Consider the following 25,723-nt stretch of genomic DNA (forward strand, 5'->3'; position numbering starts at 1 on the left):
TAAAGTGAGGAAGTCTTGCATTCTTTATTCCTCTCCAGGTTACATCATTGAATATACTTGCTCAGCGTTTATTTGTTTGCTTTGAGAAGGAGCTAAAATAAGTTTGAGGAACTGTCCAATTTGGATCTGATTCTCCCAACAATTAGGCTGAGATTCAGGAATCAAAATCAGCACATCCTGCAGTATTAGAGAGACTAATAGAGAACTAAGATGACATTTTCACTGTTCTGCGCCTTCTGTTTTTCTTAAGGGAAATCACATCTATTGCACTGGGGGTGCTAATGCTCTTTCAGATGACAAACACTGTAATATATTCTCATTAAAATTGTGTAAAAGGTTGAACATGGTTTGAGTCCTGTTTTGGCTTGAAAAAAAAAAGGGGGAAGTGCACAATTAAACAAATAAATGTGCATGTGATTTAATTTATCCTATCAACATTCTTTTCTGGTTGTGCACTTAAGCTTGGTGTAGTACAACCAAAAGGAAAAAAAAGGCACTGGAAATCTTTAATTAAGTGAAAGTTGCATTATTGAGACCAAACGAAAGCTTTGAGATTACTTTAATGAGCCAAGGTCAGTTTTGTGCAAGCCAGAGAGATTGGGAAAGTTTTGCAAGACAGGCTGAAAAGAGAGATCCTGCCTGAGCTTGCTTGTACCATGGGAACTTAAGTGAAACCAGACTCTCCCTCTTGCTCTTCCCCAATATAAAATAATAGCTTTTGAGTTTCAATAATATGAGCAAAAAATTCTAAACCCTCAGCTAAAAAGGAGTCTTTGTACTTTCCCTATTCAGTTCAGCAGATTTATGTCTGAATTTCCATTTGTTTAGCACACCTAGGAAAAAAAATCCAGATCCTGTTCCTACTATGATTTTGACATGTACTGCAGAAGCACATGAGGCACATGGACTAGTCAGCTGCATTCTGATAGGCACTTCTGTTTAAAATTAAATGGCAATTCTGCCCCAGTGAGCCCAAATCCTCAGGTTGGGGTGAAACACAACGTGTGGCTGTAAAAAACAGGCAGAAGGAACAAGAGGGAGCAATGAGATGACTGATACTTGCAGTCAGGGAGTACACATGGTGCAAAGGCAAGCGTGGTGTAAGCTTCCCAGGAAGGTTTTTGGCAATACACATAGACTGTGACCTTTAGACTCTCTGGTTTCTATGGGGTTTGGTGTTCAGCAGCATAAAGTGTCAGAAAATGCCATTTTTGATAAATCACTAATAACCAAGAATGGGTAGGACCTTTCTGAAGTTACCAGGCTGGGCTGGAAGAGAAAGCCAGAAATGAAAGGTCCTCCATGTTTCATAAGAGACTTGAGTATTTTTTATTGTTCCACAGCTACATTGTGCATTACATCTCTGCTTTCCTCCGCCAGGTGCCTAACGCTCTTGATAAGCTAATTACAGCCTTCTGCTTATTTCATGTCAAGCTTAACTCCCCAGTCTGAGCCTAGCCTGCAATTCTGGCATGTATTTTCCTTAATCTAAGACCATCTGTGCTCCATCAGCACGGAACACTTAAATACAGAAAAAGTGAAGAACCAACAGTGTTGAATTCCCTGTATGCTGCCTCCAACTCCTCTCCCAACATCCATCCAGTCCTAAATACACTAGAAGGCTCTGAGCAGGCCAGAGTCAGCTACAGATGCAGCAATACTTTTCAATGGTCAGTGGGGAAATGACAAGCCAAAAGGGACCTGAATCTTTCAATTTTTTTTACATCAAAAGCTTCATAATTCAAGTACTATCATATCCCCAGCAATACATACAGTGGTTGAGTTCAGCACTCGATCGATGTAAATCAAATACTTGTCTCAGAGAAGAATAAGGAGTCAGTTTGGGGAGAAAAAGCAATGGGGTTGATTTATCAAGAATCCAAAAGATATTTCTCAAGTCTCATGTTTATTGCTGCACAATGGAAGGGCATAACAATTTAAATCAATTGAAATCAAAACTGGACTGCAATGTTAGGGAAGATGGCTCTCTGCCACTCCACCACCAAAGGTTCGAGTGTTTCTGACCCCTACTGTCCCCTTGCTGCCCAGCCCAGCTCGATAAGTCCCTGCCTGCTGCCGCTGTCAGTGGCCAGAACCTGACCACTGTGAGCCCCATCAATCCACTCATCTTTCTCTTAAGGCTGGGAAACAGATGCCTTCAGACTCCCTGCTTGGTCTGTCACAGTTTGCCTTGCTTCTGCCTCCTCTCTTCCAACACCAGACGTCAGCACCTGATGCTGTAGTGAGCTCTGCCAAGCTTCATCTCAACAAGAAATTTATTTGCTCCTTCTCCTGCAAAGATGGCTCTGATGCAGTGTCTTTTATTCCTTCCTCCCAGCTCCTTTGTTCTGTTCTCCAGTCTGCACTCTCCTGCCAACCCAGGATTTATTTTCCAATTTCCCTCAGTTTGAGTCCTGCCCTTACATTCCCCCTTCCACCTGGCTCTTCTCTCACCTCCCCTCCAGCACATTTGCTTTTGACCTCTATCAAGGTCAAAGATTCCATAAATGAGTTTTGAGAATATGCCTTATAATTAAGATGAGGGAATACAAAATTATTCTACAACAGGATTAATGCAGCATACTTCTTTGTGCTTCTTCTGTCTAACTCCTTTTTGGTGGTTTTCAAAGCTTTCACATTTATCTTCCATTGAAAAAAATACCTTTTTCTTTTTTTTTGCCTTGTTCTTAAATCCCCAATAACTGATCTCACAGCAAAAGCTACTAAATTTGTAACAATTATATTAGCTACATACATTTTTTCTCCTGTCACTGTGTTTACCACTATTATATTTATGAACCACTGATCATTCCTTTCTGCCCCATGCATCAAAATCCCCTCTTATGCAATTGCAGTATGTCTCTTAATACTTCCAGGCTAACTGAAGAACTTTTTTCCTCATTCTTAATAAAGCTTAAATAATTTCTTTCTGAAACACCTTGCAGCCTATTCAAATAGGTGCAACCCTGTTCTTCCTTTTTCCTTACTTAAAAGGAATTAAAACACTCTATTTCTAAAACCTCAAAACCATGCTATGTCTCCTGTTTGAAGTGAATAATTAATAATTAAAATAATGTATGGAATTTGGTCCACATTCCTGATACAAAAGTGTTTCTGATGAAAACATATTTATTAACTCTCCCCCAAATTCCTTCCAAGCTGTTCTCTTTTTAAAATAAATTCATAGATTTAGTCACAGTCTAAGTATTTTTATCTGAAGGGATACATTCATGTTTCATTTTTCCCCTAGGGGACCCCAACTATTCTATTTTTACATTCAAAGATTTTAATTCAAAATGTTTAGTAAACAAGTAGTGAAAAATGGGTCCATTTTAAACACATGGACATGCTGAAATTGCCTAATTGCTTACCTAGAAAGCAGAGGTGAAGGTAACAACTGCTTAACTTTATAATTAGTATGGATAAGAATATAACAATTTTGTGGGCTCACAATTAAGGCAAATTTCCTATATTTACAAGTGCATATCATCACGTACAACACTTAGGTCTTAAATAGAAAGCCACATATTTCAAAGCACTTCAAAAGGACAAAATGTCATTCATTATCTCAGCTTCACATGTGGGAAAAGAAAGCTCAGACTGCAGATGGCTGGAAAAACCTTACCTCTTCACAGCTGTCTACAAGTGAGGCAGCCAGTCCATGCTCTCCAAATTCTCCTTATAGCGAATGGAGAAAAATACGTGCTTTTTCTGCATATTTCCTTCCCCTAACTCCTCACACTTGGTCTCCACAGTATCAGAATACCTTAGTCTCTACTTGATCATGTTACTGGTAGCATTGGATAGCTATAACCATGGTGTAATTTCTAGATGAAAGAAGCATTTCAGTGACATTAGAATTAACTTCAGATCATTGTTCCTTTAACTGCTCAAGCTGCAGTGGCACCCAGCAACTCAGTTATGCATCACAGCCACATTCTGTCATGCCATGCTCCTCCAGTGGTACAACCCAACTTTCCTTTTCCACTACCCACCCATTAGCAGGCAATCCACAGCAGCTACTGCCTGATCTTGTTTAGCTGGAGGTTTGCTGCTCCTCCTCCTCCAGCCCTGAAGAAAGGTTTTTGAGCCTGGAAACTTCCCATCCTTCTCCAGTCACAGTGGCTGGGGATGCCATAGGCATAGTCAAGATTGTGCCTGTTTACTCATCTATCCTCTTAGCATGTGGGTTGTGCTTTCCTTGAGCTCAGCCTGGTGAAGGCAGGTGAAACCTTGGAGGCCAAAGCTCTTTGAGGCTTTCAAAGGATTCAGCTGCACCTGCCATGCTGAGACAGGATGAGTGTCCTGTGGGAGTGATGAGCAAACTGTTCCCATCTCAGCTCTGGGTCTCTGGTAACAGCTGTGCAGGCCATGTCTGTGACTCTGCTCTGTAGATCCAATAATCCCCTTGTATTAGTCATTCAGAACTGCTGCGTTTAAAAGAAGCTGTAAAACACACATCAGCTGAACTGTTACTAACAGAGAAAAGTAGAATTATTTATCTAGGGGAAAAAATGCACACAGTGACATGAAATGTGTTTACTATAAAATATTGTTTTTCTTTTTCCCTAAGAGCTCAACAGTTTGTTCTAGAGGAAACATGAGGTCATTTGTGGGCCCTTTTAGACAGATGCAAATCAATAAATGGTGATTTTTTTAATGCTCTCATTATAAATGACTGGATGCTATCAGGGTCAAACTTAATCCTGTGCAGAGAGCCAGTACAATAGGATGTGTATAGTTTGGATCTCTCTTAAGCTCTGCTTAGAGAATAAAATGTAGATATTTCTCTGTAATCTCAGTCTTAAAAAAAGCACCAAATTGCTGCTTCTTTGCACTAATTGGCCCACGTACTCCATTGTTCATCTTGTAAGAGGCCCAGTGTGCTCCTTTGTGTTTTCAAGGACTCCTCTTACTTCTGCCTTCCAACATGTACAGCTCAGCTCCCACACCAGGGATGGGTCAGGGCACGGTGTCCCAGGCAGGAAAAGCGCTTCCCTGAGCATACAGCCCTGGGCAGCGGCAAACCTTAGTGCCAGCTCAGCAGGATGCCAGGACCTCTGCCCAGGATCCAACAGCAGCTCACCACCAGCACAAACCTGGGCTTGCTGAACAGGGAAGACTGTGGGAGGTATCACCTCCTCCCCAGGAGAGCGTGAAGCAGGAGCTGGCTGCGTGAACCCTGCACTCAGTGTGTGAAACTCAAGAAGTTGCTACTCCCACATCAACTGCTCTTGGTGAAGGTGCTGCATTAAACCCTTGCTGTCTTGGAGGCTTCAGTAATGATCATATCAGAGAGCCCTAATTGGGATAGGAGCAATTAGGAAATGCTTTCTGTGCCATGCGATAAGCCAGCACTTAAAGCTAGAGAATAAACCACACCAATGTCTAAAAATATCCCACATCCCTAAAGTAATAATTATAAAAAGCAGCATATTTTTATATAAATCTCAGTTTATATAAATGTCAGTTTAGGTAAGGTGTTGTCTACAACAAGAGGCTGATTTGCCTCTCAGGAACATCTGCAGGGCTGGATTTGTTGACGGCAGCCACGGATGAATGTGGGGGGACAGGGGACAGCCAGGGCATAAGCACACACACATCCCCCAGAGCCTCCTGGAGCTGGTGGAGTGGGAAGCAGCCCACAGAGAAAAGGGGCTAAACAGGCAAACAAAAATACATTTTGCGAAGATACTGAAGCAACACTGGTGACAGGAAATGAGAAGTCCAAGGAATTTATTTTTTTTAATTTTCATTTTTTCCCCTCCTCTTTCTAAAGGACATCTAATGGTCCCGACTGTAAGTTGCAAGACATAAGAGCATTAGTCTTCATTCCCTACACATAAAATACCTGACAGGATTTTATCAAATAAGGAGTCCAATATGCTACTGTTATCAGTAAGTGACTTCAGCAGCTAATTAAATTCTCAGTTTCTAAATCCTGCTCATAATGTTTGCTGACAAAGACCAAAACCCCTGTAGTAATTTTGGCTTGTAGGTGAGGTGAGGCAGGGAAGGAGGGAATGACAACTAACAAATTACTCAGAAAGGCAGGCTGGCAATCCACAGCTGACATTCATCATGCAAACCTCACTTTACTGTCTGAGTGTAACAGGGCAGTTCTCCTCTGGATGCAAATCAGATCTGTGGCCTTCACTGACTCCAAGAAGGCTGCCCTGCTTAAGCATAGCTCCTGAACCTCCTCTACATGCTATACCCTATGTATAGACCCTCCTGTGTGTGAGGGTGGGTACATATATAAAAAATAATATGTAAATATATATATATATAAGAACTTCCTCTACCATGCCTGAATATTCACTTTAGAGGGCAATTACATTGGTCATAACTAAGCAGTGGACTCTGACCCAGTTTAGCAGACCTATGAATGCACATATTGAAACATATTCTCACTCACTAGAGCATGCAGCATGTTCTTAACTCGGAGAATTCTCAAAGGAAAACTGGCATTTATCTAAAGCTAAACCTGGGCTTAAAAGCTTTGCAGCTATAAACGGACTCCTCAGTTTGGTTCTCCCAGACAGGGGGAATGTTGTGTTCAGAAATCACTCAACGCTATGGAGTATGAGGAGAGATTTGCTTTCTTGGCTCTCTGAATTTCAGCTGATGACTAACATCAGCACAAGGCTGGTTCCCAACAGCAGACACTGGAGCCTGTTAAAGAGTACAGTTCACAGCAATGAGGAGCTGGAGAAGTGTGTCCTTGAAGGATGAAGTGTGGCCTTCAGACGTGGTCACCTCCAGTCTGACAGGCCTTGTTTTCATCCCTCATCTCCCACTCCAGGTAGAAATTTCTGTCTTAGATAAATCTTTGGAAAGGAGACCTATACCTGAAAGCCTCAATCTAGCTCCTGACCAGTCATTTTTAAGAAAGGGTGTATTCAGGGAGTAAATTTCATTTGGGAACCTGAAACCATTGGAATAAAAAGCTGAATTTACCAGAAAGTTTGTTCAGCCAATATAACCTTTATTATGGAATAGCTTTAAACTTCTAGCCTGAGAGTGAGAGGTTTTAGATGCAGCTTTGGAAGGTGATTTATGAATAGATTTATATGTTAATCTGTTAATAAAAAATGTTTCATACTGATAAAATATGTGACAATCTAAACTCAGCTATGAGCCACATATTAAAGACTGCATCTGCTCTAGTAGAGGTTGTGATTATTTTTTTAAATAAGGGAACTGCATTGGCCTAAAAATAAAGAAATAAACGTTGTATCTAGAAATATGTGCCATATAATTCAAATATGTATCTGGGGATCTGCAAGAAACAAATAATAAACTGCTTAGAAGAAAACGGCTTCTGGAAAGTCAAGCTTATTCCTGAACGTTTCAAAATAGAGTTCCTGTCAGGCAGCTCAGCGGTACATAAAGACAGGCAAAATATTCTCACTCTGTCCCAAAATTACTTCCCAAACTGGATTTTAAATTGGATGATAATCTTGACATTCCAACTAGATTGAAGAAATAAATATCTTCAGCAAAGTTGGGCCAGCTTCTGAGCACCCCTGGGCTCATGCTGCATATCAATGCCTAATTTCCTCATGATGTCTGAAAGGATATTTTGAAAAATAGAAACGGTTCTGGCTCAAGGAGGTTTCTGCAAGTAAATCTGAAATACAATACTTTTACCTTCTTTTTATTGGCAAAACCCACAGCATTTTACAACGGAGTGCTATATCCCTATTTCACAAGCAGACAAAACGGGCAGATTAACTTTACCTCAGGCATCTGTGGGCAGAGCCAGCACTACAAATTTGGCCCTCCAAGCCCCATCTGGTGCCTATCCAGCAACTCCTGGGGATGTAAGATTTATCTAATATTTGCAAGTTTTCTGATGAGTGCCAGGGCTTCATATTGAGAATCCTTAACATTTCTCAGTAAAATATTTTCACCAGGAGAGATTACTTGAGTGACAATTTGTGATGTAATCTATATTACTCACTGTTCTCTATTGGGTTTATCATATTTTATTCAAATATACAGTGAAAAACTAAGGTAAACTCTGCCATCTCTCCTCACACTTCCATACACTTGCAGAGCGTGTTTCTCATCGGCACGTATAAGTGTGGCACTACTGAGCCCTAAATAAGTAGAAAATAATGCATTTAATGCTCAGTTTGATTCAAAGTGCAAAAGACAAAACCTGTTCCATTTGTTGCTATGTAACATATTCAGGACTGATAGACAACTTTTATTAACCACACTTTGTTGATACATACTGTTGATTTACTAGTGATTAGGCCACAGAGTTAAAAATCCCTTCAGGGAGTAGCAGGGAGGGAAGTGTGTCTTCAGGAGCAGCTGTGCAGTCTAAGGGCTTCATCTCTGTAGCAAGAATGTTGCTGCTTCTTACACTGAAGGAAGAAAATCTGGAGTAAAACCATCCTTACCAGAAATGCAGTGGATAGGAGGCTGCAGTTCATCTGCTACGGGACCCTATGGAAATGTTTTGTCTCTATTTCAAAATGCTCATTCCAAAGCCCCACAATATCAGCAGAAAGAAATTGATTTCAGTAAGCTTCGTATCAAGCCTTAAGAGCGGATACTGCCTCAGCATGTGGAGAACTTTAAGCTTGGGTTTAATTGTTATGCCTCAGCGGTACTGAGAAGTTCATCAAGTTTTGCCCTAGTGACTGGGTAACACTCTCCAAAGTGCCCATGTGAACGTAGGGGATCTTATTTAGAAATGTGGAGCCGAATTTCAGAAGGAAATAAAGTTGCATTTTTGTACCATTTTCGTGTTTTGCAAATGGGGTAATTGTAGACCCAAGTGGTACTGGACAGTGTGTAACTCCAAAGGGAATCCTTCCAAATTCATGTTTATGACTACCCGAGAACTAACACACTCTCTCTCTGAACTTAATCCTCTCTTCAATTTTTCCTCAGGAAAAAAAATATTAAATTGTCAATTAAAACATAGTTTAATCTCAATTTTTTTTATCTTTCTTAGCAGAAGAAATAACTTGTGTCTTTCAAATAGTTTTGCAATAGGTGTAGTCATTTATTCTTTCTTAGTCTGTTAAAATACAGTATAGATTCTTGAAGTATTTTAAATGCTTAAATACTACTAACCTGATATAACATATCAGCACACAAACTTCACAGGGCTGGTTAGAAACTTTTTAATATGAGATCTTCCAATAAAAAATTAATTGAAACCAAAACATCTTTAGAAATTATAACAGTTTCTATTAAACTTATCAGATGAGAGTCCAGAAGGACTTCTTAGATCCAGAGAGAAGGGAGAGGGAAAGGGAAAGGGAAAGGGAAAGGGAAAGGAAAAGGGAAAGGAAAAGGGAAAGGGAAAGGGAAAGGGAAAGGGAAAGGGAAAGGGAAAGGGAAAGGGAAAGGGAAAGGGAAAGGGAAAAGGAAAAGAGAAGGGGAAGGGGAACGGAAAAGGGAAGGGGATGCCCCAAACAAACCAGGTCAATTGTTTGAGATGATAGAAATGCACATTCAAATGCTCTCCTTTGATGCTTCAGAAAATAACTTGACCCAGAGTATTTGCATTCAAAGTAACCACGTCTATCTCCTTCTCTTTCAGATTTTAAAAAAAGTCTTGTTTTCACCTCAGTGCAAAAAAGGTTGGAAATCTTGGCAACTCAAAAAGGTTGAAAAAGTCATTTTTTACTCAGTTCAACTGAGAACTCTAAGATCCAGGTAAAATCAGGGTGAACAGGGGGTAGGCACTGCACTGGGATTTATGAAATGCCAGCAAGTAGCCTGCTTTTAACACACACCAGAGAACAGCATTCCTTGATAAGAGGTCCTAATCAGCCTTGTGCATTTTTAAAAATTTGCTCAAAGGCTTCTGTTTTTAAAATGACCCTTCCACCTACTCTATTAATTATCAACTCCAGTATAAAACTGACTTTTCTATGGCCTCACCATGAAAGCTGCAGATTAGCAGCTAACCTTGTCGCAGACTGACGCATAAATTAAACAGCATGTGCTCCAAGTGCACATCATTTAAAAAATGCATTCTATAAAATGCCTCATACTGAGAGTTTACAATGCATGTAAGAGGACAATTTAAAGATGGACATGAAACATGTTGCAGAGATTTAGTTTAAAAGAGATGCTAAAGATTTAGGGAACAGTATCCATTTTAAAACTATGCCTCTTGACGGCTCCAAGAATTTGAATACTACATGTCAAAGCTTCCAATATTAACAGGTGCTTTTGAATACCTCACCTCAAGATGCTGATTTTCAGTAATTCTTTAACAAGGTGCCTCAAGAAAAAGAGGTAGGCAAAATCATAAGTGATCCCAAAAATACCTTGGCCTCAATTTCCTTATGGATACTGAAATTCAGCCAAAAATGTTTTTCACAAAAAAATTAACCACCACCAAAGTTTTTCATCCAACTAAAACTCATTTGGTGAAAAGTTTCTCAGGTTCCAAATGGAATTTCTGAAACACATTTCAGAAAGAAAGAGAGGAAGGGGAAAAATCTCAGAGAAGTTGGGACATTTGGTTCTGTGGAGCAGGAAACGACCTTGTTCTGCTTCAGTTTCTACTGTGCTCCACTCAGTAGTTCTCATGTTCTACTCAGCACTACAGTCTTGGAGAAACAACCTCAGCAGAACCAACAGAACATTCTAACCGAGGAGGAAACATCAGCATATGGTAGAGCAGATGAGAGCTAAGAAAGGAAAAAAATGACCCCTTTATAATATGGCCCAAGAGCTGACACATCCTAAAATCAACCTCTCTTCCTTCACTCCCCTGAAATCAAAATTCTTCTATAGGGTAATGATATCTTTTTTACACAACTCTTAATCAGTAACTTGCCCATACAATACATTTTGTCTTTTAGTTTTCTGCAATTCCAAGACAATACCTTCCTATCCAAACTATATGGCTTGGCTACATGATGCTCCAGTCTTCTTATGCTGTGGAGATTAGAAAATTTAGTTTATATTAATGGCAGTCCAACACAGACTCAGGATTAATTTTAGCTTCTGAAACTGAAGATATCAAAAATGTGTTTTCAAGAGTGACTGTTTCATAAAATGATCCTTGAAGTTGATAGAAAACTTCTGCTCATTTTAATTGATTTTGTATCGGGCTTAAATGAAAGGTCACCACTGTCATTCAACAGGTATAAGGAAAGAGCAGAGTCTTTTAAAGTGTTGGAGCTGAAAACCTTTCTAAAACCAGGGAGTAATGACATGGTTAGCACTGGGTTTGTGATATGCAATATTCATAAAGGGGATTATAATCCAAAAAATAATAATATATTCCCATTGGAAAGCAATGAATAGAGTCATGTTGTGAGGAAAAACATTATGGTCTGCTCAATGGCAGAAAATATTCATTTTCTGGTTAAAGAACAGATAACTGTCAAGGAAAACATGCATTAGGTAGAGTGAGCTAGTAAATCTACCCGTTGGAGAATGAGACTGAAGCACTGAATTCGCCGTGCTAACGAGCAGTGGCACAGGGATATTGCTCCTCTGAGATGCTGCTGCCACCCGCACTGAAAAGACGGTTCAGAGTAATCTCCTTCTCAGGAACACCCTGGCCCCTCCTCCTTTCTGTGACAACTGTGGGGCTGAAATGTGCCCTTCCCATTTCCCCACAGGTACAGTGCAGCTTAGGGATACAACTGATTGCACAAGAACATCCAGGAAAAAACAGCTTTAAAGTTCACCAAACCCTGCCTAGAGAGGTACATTCCATGCGCTGCCAGGCTTTGTCCCACAACCAGCATATCCTGCTGTCTCCCAGGCTGTGCTCCTCATGTTTCTGCCCCCACCTCATGGAAGTACAAATGCAAGGGAGCAGACATCTGTCAGCACAAACCTGCACCGTGAAGCAGATTTAGCACCACTGGCAGCATAAAATCCCATGAGCAGAAATAAATCAGAACACAATCTCAAGATGAAAAACTTGCCCAAATCAGGCCTGACAAGATCCACACTGTATTTTACTTAAAAGCAAAGAGAAGATATAAAATAATGCAAATTAACATTGTGATTATTTCTTAAACTGCACCTCTGTAGAACTAAATGCAAGCTCTTTGTGTTTCTTGTCTTCCTTTCTGATCTGATCTTTAAAATGATGCACAGCGAAGGGAAGGTGGGAGCGGGTGCCTCTAAGCTGCATCATGTGCTTTATGGAGACAAGCCAAGCAGCTACTTAGGCAACCATTAGGTCGGGAAACAATTGCTTCCATCATTCCCAACACGTGTGTCAACATAATTCCATGCTCTCTTTGTCATGCAAAAAGTCTTGGCAAAGTGACCGGATACACCCAGAAAGCAGGAGCAAACTAAGCTCATTATGCTAACCGGAGATCTCACAGCAACCTCCAGTGCCATAGAAGGAGACTTCCCATGTTTTGCAGTGTAGAAAAGGAAAATCACTGCACTGAAAAGGGCCCGAGCCAAGCCTGACTTCAGAAGTGTATTAGGGAGATTCACAATTGGGTTTCATAGAAGGGGATCCTTCATCTGACAAGCACGAGAGGCTGTGTCAGGCAGCGCGATAACAGGCACTGCAGAAGGTATTACACCTCTCATAACTACAGAAACTTCCCTCTCCTATGTGCTTGTTGGAAACCTTCCAGCCATGCTAATATGGCTCTGCAAAGGGAAACTACTGCCAAATGGGAGTATCAGCTTCTCTAATTCTTTATTGTTGTCATTGGTAACTCTGGACTTTGTTTTCCTTTTAAAGGAAGATTCAATGCACTTTACAACCATTAAACATCTTTTCTTCTCTCCATCTATCCTTGTAACTCTTACTAACAGCAAAAGGCTTGTGCACATCAGAATGGCTGGCAGTACTACTCTAATGGCTTCTTTGCATGGTCAGGTACAGGAGTAAGGCGTCTCAGACTCTCTGAGAAATGCTGAATACATCTTTGGTGCTCTAGCAATCATAGAAGATGGTAAATATCCCAAAGCATAAGTATTTATTTATTTAAAGATAAGCAGCAGGGTTTCCACTAACAATTTTTGCCACATCTTTCAATTCCAGATTCAGTGCAGTGAGAGCAAAGTCCTAATACTGCTGGATATTTGCAAGCCCTTTCAAACTTCGGCTGCTTTGCCTTGGTAAAGGCGTGGGTAACATACATTTTTCAACCCATTTTCCCTCTTGAATGCTTGCAAGTCCGATCGTGCGTTTAGTATTGCGTTCAGCAAAGCACAGGTCCTCAGCAATCCATGTTCACAAAAGCTAACAAGGGCTAAAAATGAGGATGTATGAGAATAGTTAAAGCTTCTCCGACATGTTGCTGACATCTCTAAAGAAAGCCAAGGATTTCTACTGGTTGTTGCGTTTAAGCATGTATCAGTCACACTACTTGTTTTGTTCCTTAAGATGCCATATTTTTGGCAGATCCCATTACCACCCAAACACTCAAGAATCAAAGCCAGAGAGCACCATCCAAGTGGGTAAGCGTAGGAGAGCCCTTCCCCCAGCATTATCGCTGGAGTGGGAATAAGCATCTGGCTCTCACTTTGTCTTCTTGCTGCTCCACCACTTTGGGCAAATTTACACTATATAGACTTCTGAAAATGTACATCAAATATTACAGAACTTTCATTAACAAGTCAAATAAAAAAAGAGAGTAAAAAGTGAACATACCTGAATAAGAGAAACGTTGTGTAGACTAAGTCTGAAGAGGTAGTTCCTGCATGAACAAGCAGAAAAATTACAAACTATTAGGCTACCAAAGAAGGAAGGGAAAGTTATTAAAGCAAGTAATAGTTTTTGGTCATTCATATCCACAAACAGAAGTTTTTCCTGGACTACTCTCCATAGAATACAAAACCAGTCATATGCCTGTTCACTGAGTTGTACATCAGTATCTTACTGAACTTGGTAATAAAGTTTGAGCAGGTCCTGGTGTTAAATATTTCAGAATCCATAATGAAGATCCACAATGAAATCCCAACCACTAAGGGCTGTTTGCAAACCCTCAACAGGGTTTAGTTGCAGTCTGCATGGGCTGCAGTCATGTTTTTCACTGCATTCTGAGAAAACTGGGATTGGACAGAAGCCAGCTGGAGCAAAGCTGACTCCTGTAGCATGCTCCCCCAAGCCTGTCCTTGTGGGCATTTCCATTGAGGACTTCATGGAAGGGAAGAGGGCAAATACTTCTCAGCGGAATCTCTCTGCACAGAAAATCAGCAGGGAAATCAAGGCATTGACTGCAGATATTCCCAATCCTTCTGTCATTGTCTCTTCACAGGCAAAGCGAGGGAATTCCTGACAGAAGTCACTGTAGCATGAGATACCACACATCAGCTGAGCTCCTGTCACCTTCTTCTGAATGTTCATATCCCACCACAAATAGGAGGGAACAACATTTGCATAAATTACTACGGATGAGGATTAATTAATAGGATTTATCACACTTTTTTGCTTGCTAAGACAATGCAGTTACCAGGAATCAGCTGACATATTAAGCCATACAGACTGGATTCTGTGCTTGAGGCTTTTGGCCACATCTAACTTCATATTTTTGCATCCCACCTGTCAGGAGGTCTAAAGAGCAGTGATCCTTTTCCAACATCCCTGTCACCACAATCTCCCAGAGAAGACACATTTATATCATACAAGATGAACTGAACCATGTTTCTTCGAGAGGCTCTATTTAAATGGTAGAAAGTGCATCTTTAATGATCCACTTTCATCCGTTCTAGAGGTGCCAGTATACAGACATTCCCCTACCTAGTGAAAATGCAAGTTCCAGTCTTAGGTCAGTAAAGTCAGAGAAACCAGTGGAAAGCTCCTATAGTGATGAAAAGGTCCTAAGGACTCTTCTGAAGAGCCTTGTTTAGGATCTGTATTCAGCAGCACACTCTGCCCAAGCAAAGAAAGTAATTAAAAATTTGACATATGAGAGATTCTATTGGGTCACAATGACCACTACGAGGGTTGAGCAATTTTTCCTCCTTCTGTCATCTATCACTTGTATATCACCTAAGTCATAATGATAGAGTTGCCTGTGTACTTTGTTCCAGTTCTATAAATAAATCAAAAGGTCTCAAATGCTGCTGACTGTCAATAAAGAACGATAGGAACAAGGATGATGGGGAGCTTGGGAAGTCAAACTCCTGGTACCAAATCTTCAGCTGATGTAGCTCTGACTTGCTCTGATTTTGCACCATCCTATTCTGTGCTGGGACTGGTTACCCAGAGAAGAATGACATCCATTAGCAATATCTGAAGAAAGTATATCAGTGACTATTATACCTCCTGTAAGTATGTAGAGAAGTACACACACACAAAATCTCCATCCTCTCTCCTAGTTCTATCAGTGAAGATCCAGCAGTTCTTTTGTACAGTCTGAAAACCTATTCTATCTCAAAGGGCTACATACTCTCCCAAATAATTCGTTATTAACTCTTTAGCATCAGCATCAGACCTAAGTATTAGATCTTGCAGGTGCATTCAGCAGACCAGAGGCACTAAGAACATACACACCTAAAATTTCAAAATGGAAATAAATTCTCATCCAGTGATAGATCTGACAACTCCCTTAGAACACCACATAGCTACTCTCACCAAAATATTAATGCAATGCCAGGACGTGAGATATCATGGAAGAAGCCTACTCCTGGAGAAGGCCTCCAATCTTACCCTCAGGAGAAAGTTCTCATAACTAGGGACTTGAAGTTTCTATCCTGTTGTTAAGCATGCTATTTAAATGCATTGATTTTGGAAGTCTTATAATGCAGATTTCAGCTCCTTGTTCTAGTCTTGCAAAAACTGGACAGTTTGACTAAGTAATAGATTTTAATATTCAGGGTTTTTTTCCTTGATAGCACTGCAGAGCAAATTCAACCAAAATATCTTTAATGAAAGAGACGTATCTAAGGGACACAATTTTCATTGCACTCAGCCAAAACAGATGCAGACAGGAATAGTGTCCGTTTCAATAAAGCCACTCTGTCCTCTCAGTGATTGCTGGATGGCACCTGGACAAACCCACTCAGGTGGCTGAGATCTAAACCAGGCAGGAACATCATACTAATGTGAACAGCACAATGATCTTCCAAAAGCTTTATTCTAACCTTAGCTCTCCAAGTCTGACCTTGGGGCTTTCTTACAGAAAGGAGGGTTTCCCTACATTTTTCATCAGCTTGCCTCACCTGGTGTCTGAACAGCTACTGGCAGTTTCTTTTTGTTTGTTTGATCCTTCTCACATCTTATCAGCAGCAATGCAAATACCTGTAGGCAGACCAGGCTATCAGAGAAACCTCCCGACTCCAGTTGACCTGCCCAGCTAGAACTGACTAATCCTTAATTAATAACATGCTCTCTTAACAACACTTGTTCTGTAAAGCTATACCAGGAGTAAAAAGCCAAAGAGAAAGAGCTGCTGAATCAGACAGTGCCATTTTTATGAACTGCATTTTAACAGCAATTTCAGCTCAAGAATGAGCAAGGTCTCTGAATGACAGGCATGGTTTATTGTACCTAGAATTGCCCCATTTGTGTCCTTTTCTTCCGCTTGTGTTTGAAGTTATGTCTGTTTAATGCCTTGCTGAACTATAATTTCAGAGCAACTGAAAGAGTATGATTAAGAAATATATGAGAACACTGAGATCTCTGCATGAATGGATGAGGTGCCTTCTTGATCTTTTTTCTGTCTTTTTTTTTCCCATCATTTTGTCTTGTAAGTGAATGTTGGCTGATTCCTTTCTCTCCTAAATTAAACCCATCTGGACTAGGCCAGAACAGCAATTGCCTGGTGCAACCAGCTATTCTAATATCCTCCTTCTTCTGCATAAAAAGCTGGCGCACAAACTTGGAGAGATAGGACAACGTTCTTAATTTCTGTCCTAAAAGGTCACACAGCTTCACTCCACAGTATTAAACACAAGCTTTGTTTCATACCAGTTGGTTGCATTTCAGCCATCTCCAGAGCAAGTGACTACACTCCTCTGAGTGCTCTGGGACAAATGGCATTATGCCTCAAGCTGCTAATTATTATTGCTACTAACCTTATTATTCACGAACATCAGCGCACTCCTTAATACACCCATGTTAAACAGTAATGAACTCTCAGCCAAGACAGTGGTTTTGTTGCATTAAGACACAGAGAGAGTTGATGGTGGTTCCTCTGGAGACTGATTCACAGCTGATGCCTGTTTAAACAACCTGAGGGCAGATTCTTTCTCTGCCACCTCTGATTGCAGAAGGATATTATTCCCCAGCTCAGATATATGAATTTAGCTGTTGTAAAGACCTTCAACCTAGTCTTGAAGAATTTGCCATCTAAATATATACAAAAGAGTGAAAAAGATACATAATTCTCATTTAAATTTAAAGCACAGATTGAGCAATTCAGCCAACATCACAGAGCATATCTGTAGCACAACCAGGAGCTGATCTCCCGGTCCAGTAGTCTATGCCCTGGTTAGGAGAATAACTCACCCCCAAAGCTGGGGCACAGCGTGTAAACCTCTGCTGAAGTGTCATTTACACTCATGGGTAGATGTTGAATTACTTTCTCGAACTGGGCCCAGTATGCTCATGTACATATGAACAGAGCCAAGCTGCAGTGTAAATCCTGTAAACGAAAGTATTTGCTAATTGGCTTCATAATTTGGCTGCTTGTAAAATGATTAAGTGCTCACAGTGCCTGGTACCACACAGCATACGTACCATAACAGCAGGAGAGCAGCTGTGTTTCAAGAAAGGGTGTGGAAGAATATATCCACTTAAATCTGCTTTCCATGACATTCCCAAGTCAAAGCTGCTTATTAAGTGTTTATTTCATATAGCCAAGAGCACATTGGGTGAACTTTGTAACATGGTGCCTGTGCACTTCTTCACACATTGCCTGGCCTTCAATCAATTTACATTGAAGGCAAAGCACTTGGGCTACGATGCCACTGAGCAACAGAGATAAAAGACAAATTAAGCCTTTCCTTTGGGAAGCCATATAACAAGAGTGCTTGAATAACAGCAGAGACCCTTCCTCTTAAGAATTCTGAAATTTTAAGGGTTGCAACATGCTTCAGTAACTCGTTCAGGCCTCTTTTTCAGTGCCTCTTTTCAGGTACTGCATCTGTCAGCACTGCGCTGGCTGATTAAAAGGTGCTTTCTTCTAATTAAGAGAGAGCAATCTTTTCAGTTCTGCTGTGGTAGATCAGGAGGAACATGCCTGCAGCCAATGGACTGATCACGTACCAATGAAAGGCCACCCTACCTTCGGATTATTTTTTCTATTTAAATGAGTGAGGTTTGTTCACATTTCCTAACTCCTCACACACCAAGCAGGTAAGATAACCTCTCTATGCTTCAGAACAACCCCTGCTAGCAAATTGGGAGCCACAAGAGCCCTCATGCTGACCACCACCAGAACTTCTCAGGGCTTGGGCTTGGACACAGACACTCAAACCAACAATATGCTGCCTTGACTCAGCTAGTCTGTATCACTACAAGACATGTTACACCTGCTCATTTGTTGCTACTTCCCTGCACCTCACAGTCATTGTGAGAAGCTCAACCTTCCCTCTTTACAGGGCAGGCTTTCTCAAGCCCCCTCTCTTTGTAGGCAGACAATTACTCTGCAAGTAGAAACAAAGCCAACACAAGCTGTCAATAATGTTTGATCATGAAAAAAATACATTTAAGGAATGTTGTGGTTTAACCCCAACCAGCAACTAAGTACTATGCAGCCACTTGCTCACTCCCTACCCTCTCTGGTGGGATGGGGAGGAGAACCAGAAAAAGGTAAAACCCATGGGCTGAGATAAGAATGATTTAATAATTGAAATAAAGTGAATTATTATAGTTGCTGTTGTTATTGTTGTAATAATAACAAAAATAATAACAGGAAAAAGAGAAAGAGGAATAAAGTCCAAGAAACACAAGTGTTGCACAATATAATTGCTCATTCCCCCATCACCAAGCCCATCCCCAAGCAGTCATCAGCCGCTCCTGCCCAACTGCTCCCAGTTCATATACTCAAGCATGGTGTTCTATGGTACGGAATATCCCTCTGGCCAGTTTTGGTCAGCTATCCTGGCCACACTCCCTTCTGGCTTCTTGTGCATCTGACCGCTGGCAGAGAATGGGAAATTGAAAAGTCCTTGACTTAGTGTAAGCTCTACTTAGCAACAACTAAAACATCAGTGTGTTATCGACATTATTCTCATACTGAATCCAAAACACAGCCCTGTACCAGCTACTAAGAAGAAAATTAACTCTATTCCAGCCAAAACCAGGACAGGGAAAGTTGAAGATAACTGAATGAAGAGTTGCTCTCTCTGTTAGGGACTATTATTGCACTGAAAGAGGCATCCAACACAGCCTGGGTGAGGCACTGGAGCCTCAAGTAGACTCATGGTGCTCTGGAAAGAGGTTCCTTGTATTCATAGAATAAAATAAAATAGATTATTTTAGTTGTGTGGGACCTACAAGGATCATCTGGTTCAACTACCTGACTATTCAGGGCTGACCAAAGTTAAAGCTTGTTGTTAAGGGCATTGTCTAAATGACGCTTAAACACTGACAGGCTTGGGGCATTGACAACCCCTCTAGGAAGCCTGTTGCAGTGTTTGACCACTCTCTCAGTAAAGAAAGGCTTCCTAATGTCCAGTCTGGCACAGCTTCAAACCTTTCCCATGCGTCCTGTCAGTAAATCCTAGGGAGAAGAGATCTGCACCTCCCTCTCCACTTCCCCTCCTCAGGGTAGGATTGTGCTGCAATCAGGGGCCAGGTCTGCAAGAGGGACTCACAACTGTCACAGAGCAGATAATAAGAAAAATAATTAACAGAACAAGGTCCTTTGGGTGATATGAAACAAGACACAGAATTACGCATAGGACAAACCTAATGCTCCCTTCTGGCACTCCTGGAAGCCACGTTCTGGGGCTGAGCCTCAGGCTAGGAGCCAGCAACTCCTGTCAGCTCTTCCTATCTTTGCTTCTGGAGGCCTTAGATATACTTTGTACTTCCACACTACACGACAAACACAGCTTAGTCATACTTCACAACTTCCTAGGAGCTGGTTAGTATCATTCCCCCCTTATACTAATGGAGAAAATGAGCCAGAAAAAGGTTAAATGACCTTCTCCAAAGCACACAGCAAGTCAGTGATGGAATCGAGATCAGACCCCAGGGCTGTTGGCTACTGAATCTCATGCTAGATTAACGCACAGTGCCTCTACGCAGGTCCAGCTGTGGCTGAACTTTGCAGATGGTTATCCACATTTCTGAACTAGCCAACCATACCAAGAAACCCAGCTCCTGAAGGATGATCCTGGCCTTTGCTCTCAGAAGGAGTTAATTGCATGCCTGGTCCAGGGTGTGATGTGATGATCCATTTGCAAATGTTACTTCAATGACTCATTTGAAGCGCCTGGCACACAGGCTGGAGAAAAGGTGGAGAACCAGCAACCACCCCTAGAAACTGGATTCTTATTCACCAGTAATTTTGTTTCTATTGAAGAAAAACTTGTCCAATACATCATTCTTCCTCAAAAATCAATAGATGTACAGCAGAGAACCATACTAAATGGCAGGCAGTAATATGATGCAGTTGCTGTATGAGCAATTGCTTTTCCCAATGCAACATTTCTCAGTGATAAATTCAGCCAGAGCTAGAGAAACATCATCTTAGAAGAGGCTCCTTATGCAGGCAGCATATCATTCCGATTAAGCCAAAGGCTCAGCTACTGTTTCTAGGTTGCCACTGAGGCCCATTTAGTACTTCTTGGTGGAAACAAGGATGAAAATCAAATCCTCTATATTCCAGTCTCCAGAGGAGAACTACCATCAGCTTTAACGGCACAGGGTGCATGGCACAGATCTGCTCAGGCTCAATGGTGTATATACAGGGCCAACTCTAGAAAGAGTCAAAAGAGGCAGACACTTATAGCTGCAGAACAGGCAGGACAACAGCAAAGCTGAGGAACACTTGGGCTACACCAATATGCAGAAATCTAGACAAAATGACGCTGCCATGGAAGGAAGAAAGAGGAAGGGCATCTGCCCTTGGATTGACAGCCTTGTCCCCTCTTCCCTCAGCTTGCAAAGGGAACAGCAAGCTGGCTTTGCTGTCTCTGGCCCTTCTCCTTCCCCAGGGTAGGAGAGCAAAGCCTCACTCCAGTATGATTCCACATCCTTGGGGGTTGACAGTATTTGCTATGCTCCTGAGACACCTTGACCCAGCTGTTTTCTGGAGCATAGTCGTATGTATACACTTCAGAGAATGGGGACTGGGACTTCTTTAGTAATATTGTTTGAATATATTTATAAAATGAGGGTAAGTTTCCTTCTTTTTTTGTTACATTTCCTTCCTCTGATTCACTAGACAAGTTTGTTCGAAACCTCAGAGATGAAAACTGAGTCAAATTTTCAAAACTCATGTGTGGGTTTGTTCTTATTTTCCTGGAAGAGTGATTCCATCTCTCAGACCATCACATATTACCCCACATGCCACCTCAAGTCTCTTGTGACATGTGGCTGACAGCTCCTCTCTCCCTTTCTCATCCAGTTGGCAGTCACAGAGCGCTCAGAGCACCTTGGTAGGGCCCCAAGCCACACAGGGGTCTTTGATCTCCTATTTACTCATCACTTTCAGTTGTGCTTTCAGTAAGTCACAGGGTAAAATTTCTCTTGTTCTGATGCACTGATTATTGTTCAGACCTTCCCTGGCAGCCTCCCCACCTGCCTACTTAGGCTGATAAACATGCTCAGTTCTGTCAGGCTTTCCTCAAACTCTGGATGAGTCCAACATGACTTGTATGTAAATACTGATAGAGTTGGCTGGTGAGATTAAGTTATTGCCAAACAACCCCTTCTCTTTGCTGGGTTTTTATACCTTTGCAGTGGCACAGAACAGTAGGCTTAGCACCTAAACATCTGGATATAAAGTGATATGCAAGTCACTGTGGTGAGCCCTGCCATATAAAACTGACATATCACCACCTTAACCAGAGCAAGAGAAAGTATTTTCAGTAATGCAGAGGAAAACTGCTCTGCAGACCCATTCTGTGATGCTGTAAAACACATTAGGTCCAAGTCTCCAAGGCTTTTGCCAAAGTATCCTGACCTTGTGTTTGCACCCACCCCACTCTCAGAAATACAGTCTTCAAACTTAATTATTCTCAGTGTGTTACTAAAGCAAGTGAGCCTCTCATGGGTGGCTGCTTTCATGATAGGGTATCACTGATTTTCATTTTATGTGGAATATGAGATATTTTTCTAGTCAGGCCTGCAATTCGCTGTGTAAGGATGTTTCCTATCAGCCTGCGCTGCACCAAGATTGCCTTTCACACAGCACTGGCTGTGCAAGCACTGGCTGTGAGTCAGCCAAAAGCCTGCTTCCTCTGAGGAGGGGCACAAGTGCTCAGACTCCCACACCACTGAGGTCATTTGCAGGGAGGTGGATGGTACTGCCTTGCAGGCGATTTGAAGGACCAACTGATGACAGAGCCAACAAAGCTCTCTACCAACAAAGATGACAGACCAGAGACTGCCACTGCCTCACCCTCTTCTCTGTGTACAACACCTGGTGCAAAACTGCCCCTTTGCCTTCCTACAGCTGTAACTTCTTCTGCACATTGGTCCATCCCAACAACCAGACAGTGGTGCAGCATAGCATTTTATTTGATTTATTTATTCCGAATTAACTAAAATCCATGTTCTTTGCTTGAGAAAATGCACAAATTTTAACTAAGAAAGAAAATTACATTTTGAACAAAATTTGGATCAGGCTTCGAACTTTTCAGAATCCCATAATTACAAAAAATGTCCTTCATCCTTTCCTGTCCCTTTCCCCTCTTCCCCAAGGGGTATAAGTCAGGGACAACACAGATTTGAGGTATGACAAATTCAGACTGCTGGCAGACCAGCAGAGGAAAGCAAACCCTATAGGTGAAAAATAGACACCCCAGTGGGGCTTTGTTGCTCCACACTTATACAAGGGCTGAGCTCACCTCACCTGGCACAGTATCAGAGAAGAAAATCTCCCTCTGAACTACCTCAGACTCAACCAGAGAGGTTAAAACCTGCATTTTAAATCACACATTTTTTCCCTGTGTAAAAAATTGTGCATCCCCAATTATGGATTTAACTAGCTGCAGTGTCTAATCACAGCTTTCTCACCTTTATATTCTTTACCATGCAGGTCAGGCAATTTCTTTAAAAAACCATTAATAGCCCTTCGAAAGTTTCTGTTAATTTCAGAGACTGATTTAGCTTTCCCCCCCTCACATCACCATGTTATTTACCCCTCTCCAGTCCACAATACAAGGATGCAACTGTAATTAGAGCACTCTTTTGTCTGACAGGAAAAAATTAGAGTGAGAAAGGAAGGTATTTGTTTTTCTACATTTCTCTGCAGCAGCGCTTTCAGCTGCCCACCTATGATCTGGATATAATCAAAAACATTAACATGCTCTTTGCTTGCTCACGTTCTCATTAATACCTCAACTGGCAAGGTAATTTCTCAGCCAAATGTGACCTAGTAGGGGGTAAAGCTGGCATAAGACGGCACGATAGTAACGCAAGCCATTGGAAATGGCTCAGTCAATCTGTCTCAGGAACTATTCAGACAAATCCTGGAGTCAGACATTAGCAGGGACAAATGGACGTCACTCCTGGCTGTTAACAGGACAAGCCTGCAGACTGTGTAATTGTTGGCTATGCCCACGTGGTTGTGCCCAGTGTTAAGTTGTTTGCATTTTAATCTCTCCATGCTATACAAGACTTGCCTTCTTCAGCCGTGCTGAAGCCCCACTGTCCCAGTGTAAGTGCATGGGACTCACAGACTTTCATGAGCATTTGCAAAACTTGCATCCTCTTTGGAGAGAAAAGGCTGACAGCAAGTGACTAAACTACCAGGTGGAAATACAACAGTAGAGGGTCCAAATCATACCTCTGCCATGGGTTTTCTGAGTCCATAGAAGAACTTTGGCTATGTCCACATTAGTCAAGTGCAGAGATCTCTGAGGTTGTGCAGACCTTGACTGGCATCTTCAGAAAGTGCAGTCTCACTGCAGGAGTAGCTGTGTTAGGCACAGTACTGTACTACCTTTCAGATCTATGATAAACTCACGTGACTCAACATCACAGCCTTTTCACAGGGCAGGCTGGTTCTTAATCCCTTTGGGCCTTGGGTTCCCATCTATAGCACAAAATTATTAGTTCTTTCTGGCCTCACTGAAGCCCTGTGAGGATAAATGCTGTTGAGGGGTCCTGATCATTTGGCAACACAAAGTATTGCTCACAGACTTCATAGTCTGTGGATCTGTGGATCAACTCTGATCCGACCACTACCACTAAATTTCCTGTTTTGCAAAATGCTTTTTGCCTAGCCAACATAATCTGTGGAGACTTACTCTCTTCAGGTTTTATTGGCAGTCCAGATCTGGACAGGATTGAAGGTGCCCAAGGGTAAGAGTGATATTTTCCAACCAGCACAGGTTCTGACGTTTCACTGCAGTGCTCTGGAGCTTTCTGCCAAGCGGGCAGGAATCAGCCTATGTTCAGCCAGAAATCTGCATGTAACCTGGTGTCTGACAGATTAATCTATCATACACCGGAGACTTTAAATAAACTCAGAGTGCCAAACCTGCTGGTTGAGGGTCTTAAAGTATATTTACAATCTGCCATATTTCTGCAAGCTGCAACTTGAAGGAACTCTTCTGGGACATCAGTCATTCCATTCAGCCTCCCGCTCCTAAGCCTGCATGATTTAGAACTTTTTTTAGTCCTTATACAGCTAGGAGCATAATAGTTAGGAAGGGATGTGACCAGGCTGTGCTCCCCTAAAACAACCCTTGAAAGTTCATACAGCACCTTCCCTGCTCACCAAACTAATCATAATGATGCCCCATTCCTCTAAGTGTTCAAGATCAGATTGAATGGGGCCCTGAGCAACTCAATCTAGTAGGTGGGATCCCTGCCTAAGGTCGGAGAGTTGGGACTAGATGATCTTTAAGATCCCTTCCAACCCAAGTCTTTCTATGATTCTATGATATCTCCTTTCTTGCGTCTACTTGGCAGTAACAAGCACATTCAGATCAGCTCTAAAACAAGTATGAAGATCACCCCTGTCAGAGCATCAAGACTTGCATCACCAGCAGCTTAGTAATTTTACATTTATTGCAGAGAAGTCTGGCAGTCCAGGATGACGTGCACTTTACTTGCCAGTTCTGAGTCCCTTGATGCAGCTTTTGCTCTCTACCCTCTACCTCTGGGCTCTTCTTGGTAACAGCCAGTTGTGACAAGGGCTCCTCAGCCGCAGCTCCCCATGAGACAGCCACGAGGGATGGTCCTTTCCCATCTCCTGATGGAGCTGACAGCCCTCTTGGCAGGCAGAACTGTGAGGACTTCTGGTCATAATGCTTTCTGGCTGGTTTTCTACAGTAACACCTTCACTCGCCGTGAATGGCCAACCCTCATAGCCATGCCTCTCACATCCGCAGCCCCAGCAGGCTACTGCCCCGAGCTGACACCCCTGCAGTTTCCTTCTGGGAAAAGTCAAATGTTTCCCTTACGGCTTCCCAGCCACTCTCTGTGCAGTCATTTGTTTGGGTACCATCCTCCTGTTGTCCAAGCTGTTTCCCTTCAGCTTGCTGTTGTGCCAGATTGTCACACGGTGTCTCAACCATCCTCTGTTAAACCTTTTATGTTGTCCTCGACAGGGAGCTCTTGTGAAGTGTGATTTTTGGCCTGACTCCAAGCAGGGTCTTTCATATCATCACTTCTTTACTG

General features: G+C 41.9%; 1 protein-coding gene across 4 annotated transcripts in view; it reads right to left on the reverse strand.

Annotated features, from left to right (window-relative positions):
* SEMA5B (semaphorin 5B) overlaps nucleotides 1-25,723 on the reverse strand; it is a 270,787-nt gene that overhangs the window by 90,238 nt on the left and 154,826 nt on the right. For all 4 annotated transcript variants that reach the window (XM_039381823.1, XM_039381820.1, XM_027725635.2 and 1 more), the window contains exon 6: nucleotides 13,625-13,670. In XM_039381823.1, the coding sequence (XP_039237757.1) occupies nucleotides 13,625-13,670 (46 nt within the window). The remainder of the gene's footprint in view (nucleotides 1-13,624; nucleotides 13,671-25,723) is intronic.

This window comes from Pipra filicauda, unplaced genomic scaffold (assembly GCF_003945595.2).
Source record: "Pipra filicauda isolate LSUMZ 115617 unplaced genomic scaffold, ASM394559v2 scaffold10_size6260569_pilon, whole genome shotgun sequence".
Taxonomy (NCBI): Eukaryota; Metazoa; Chordata; class Aves; order Passeriformes; family Pipridae; genus Pipra; species Pipra filicauda.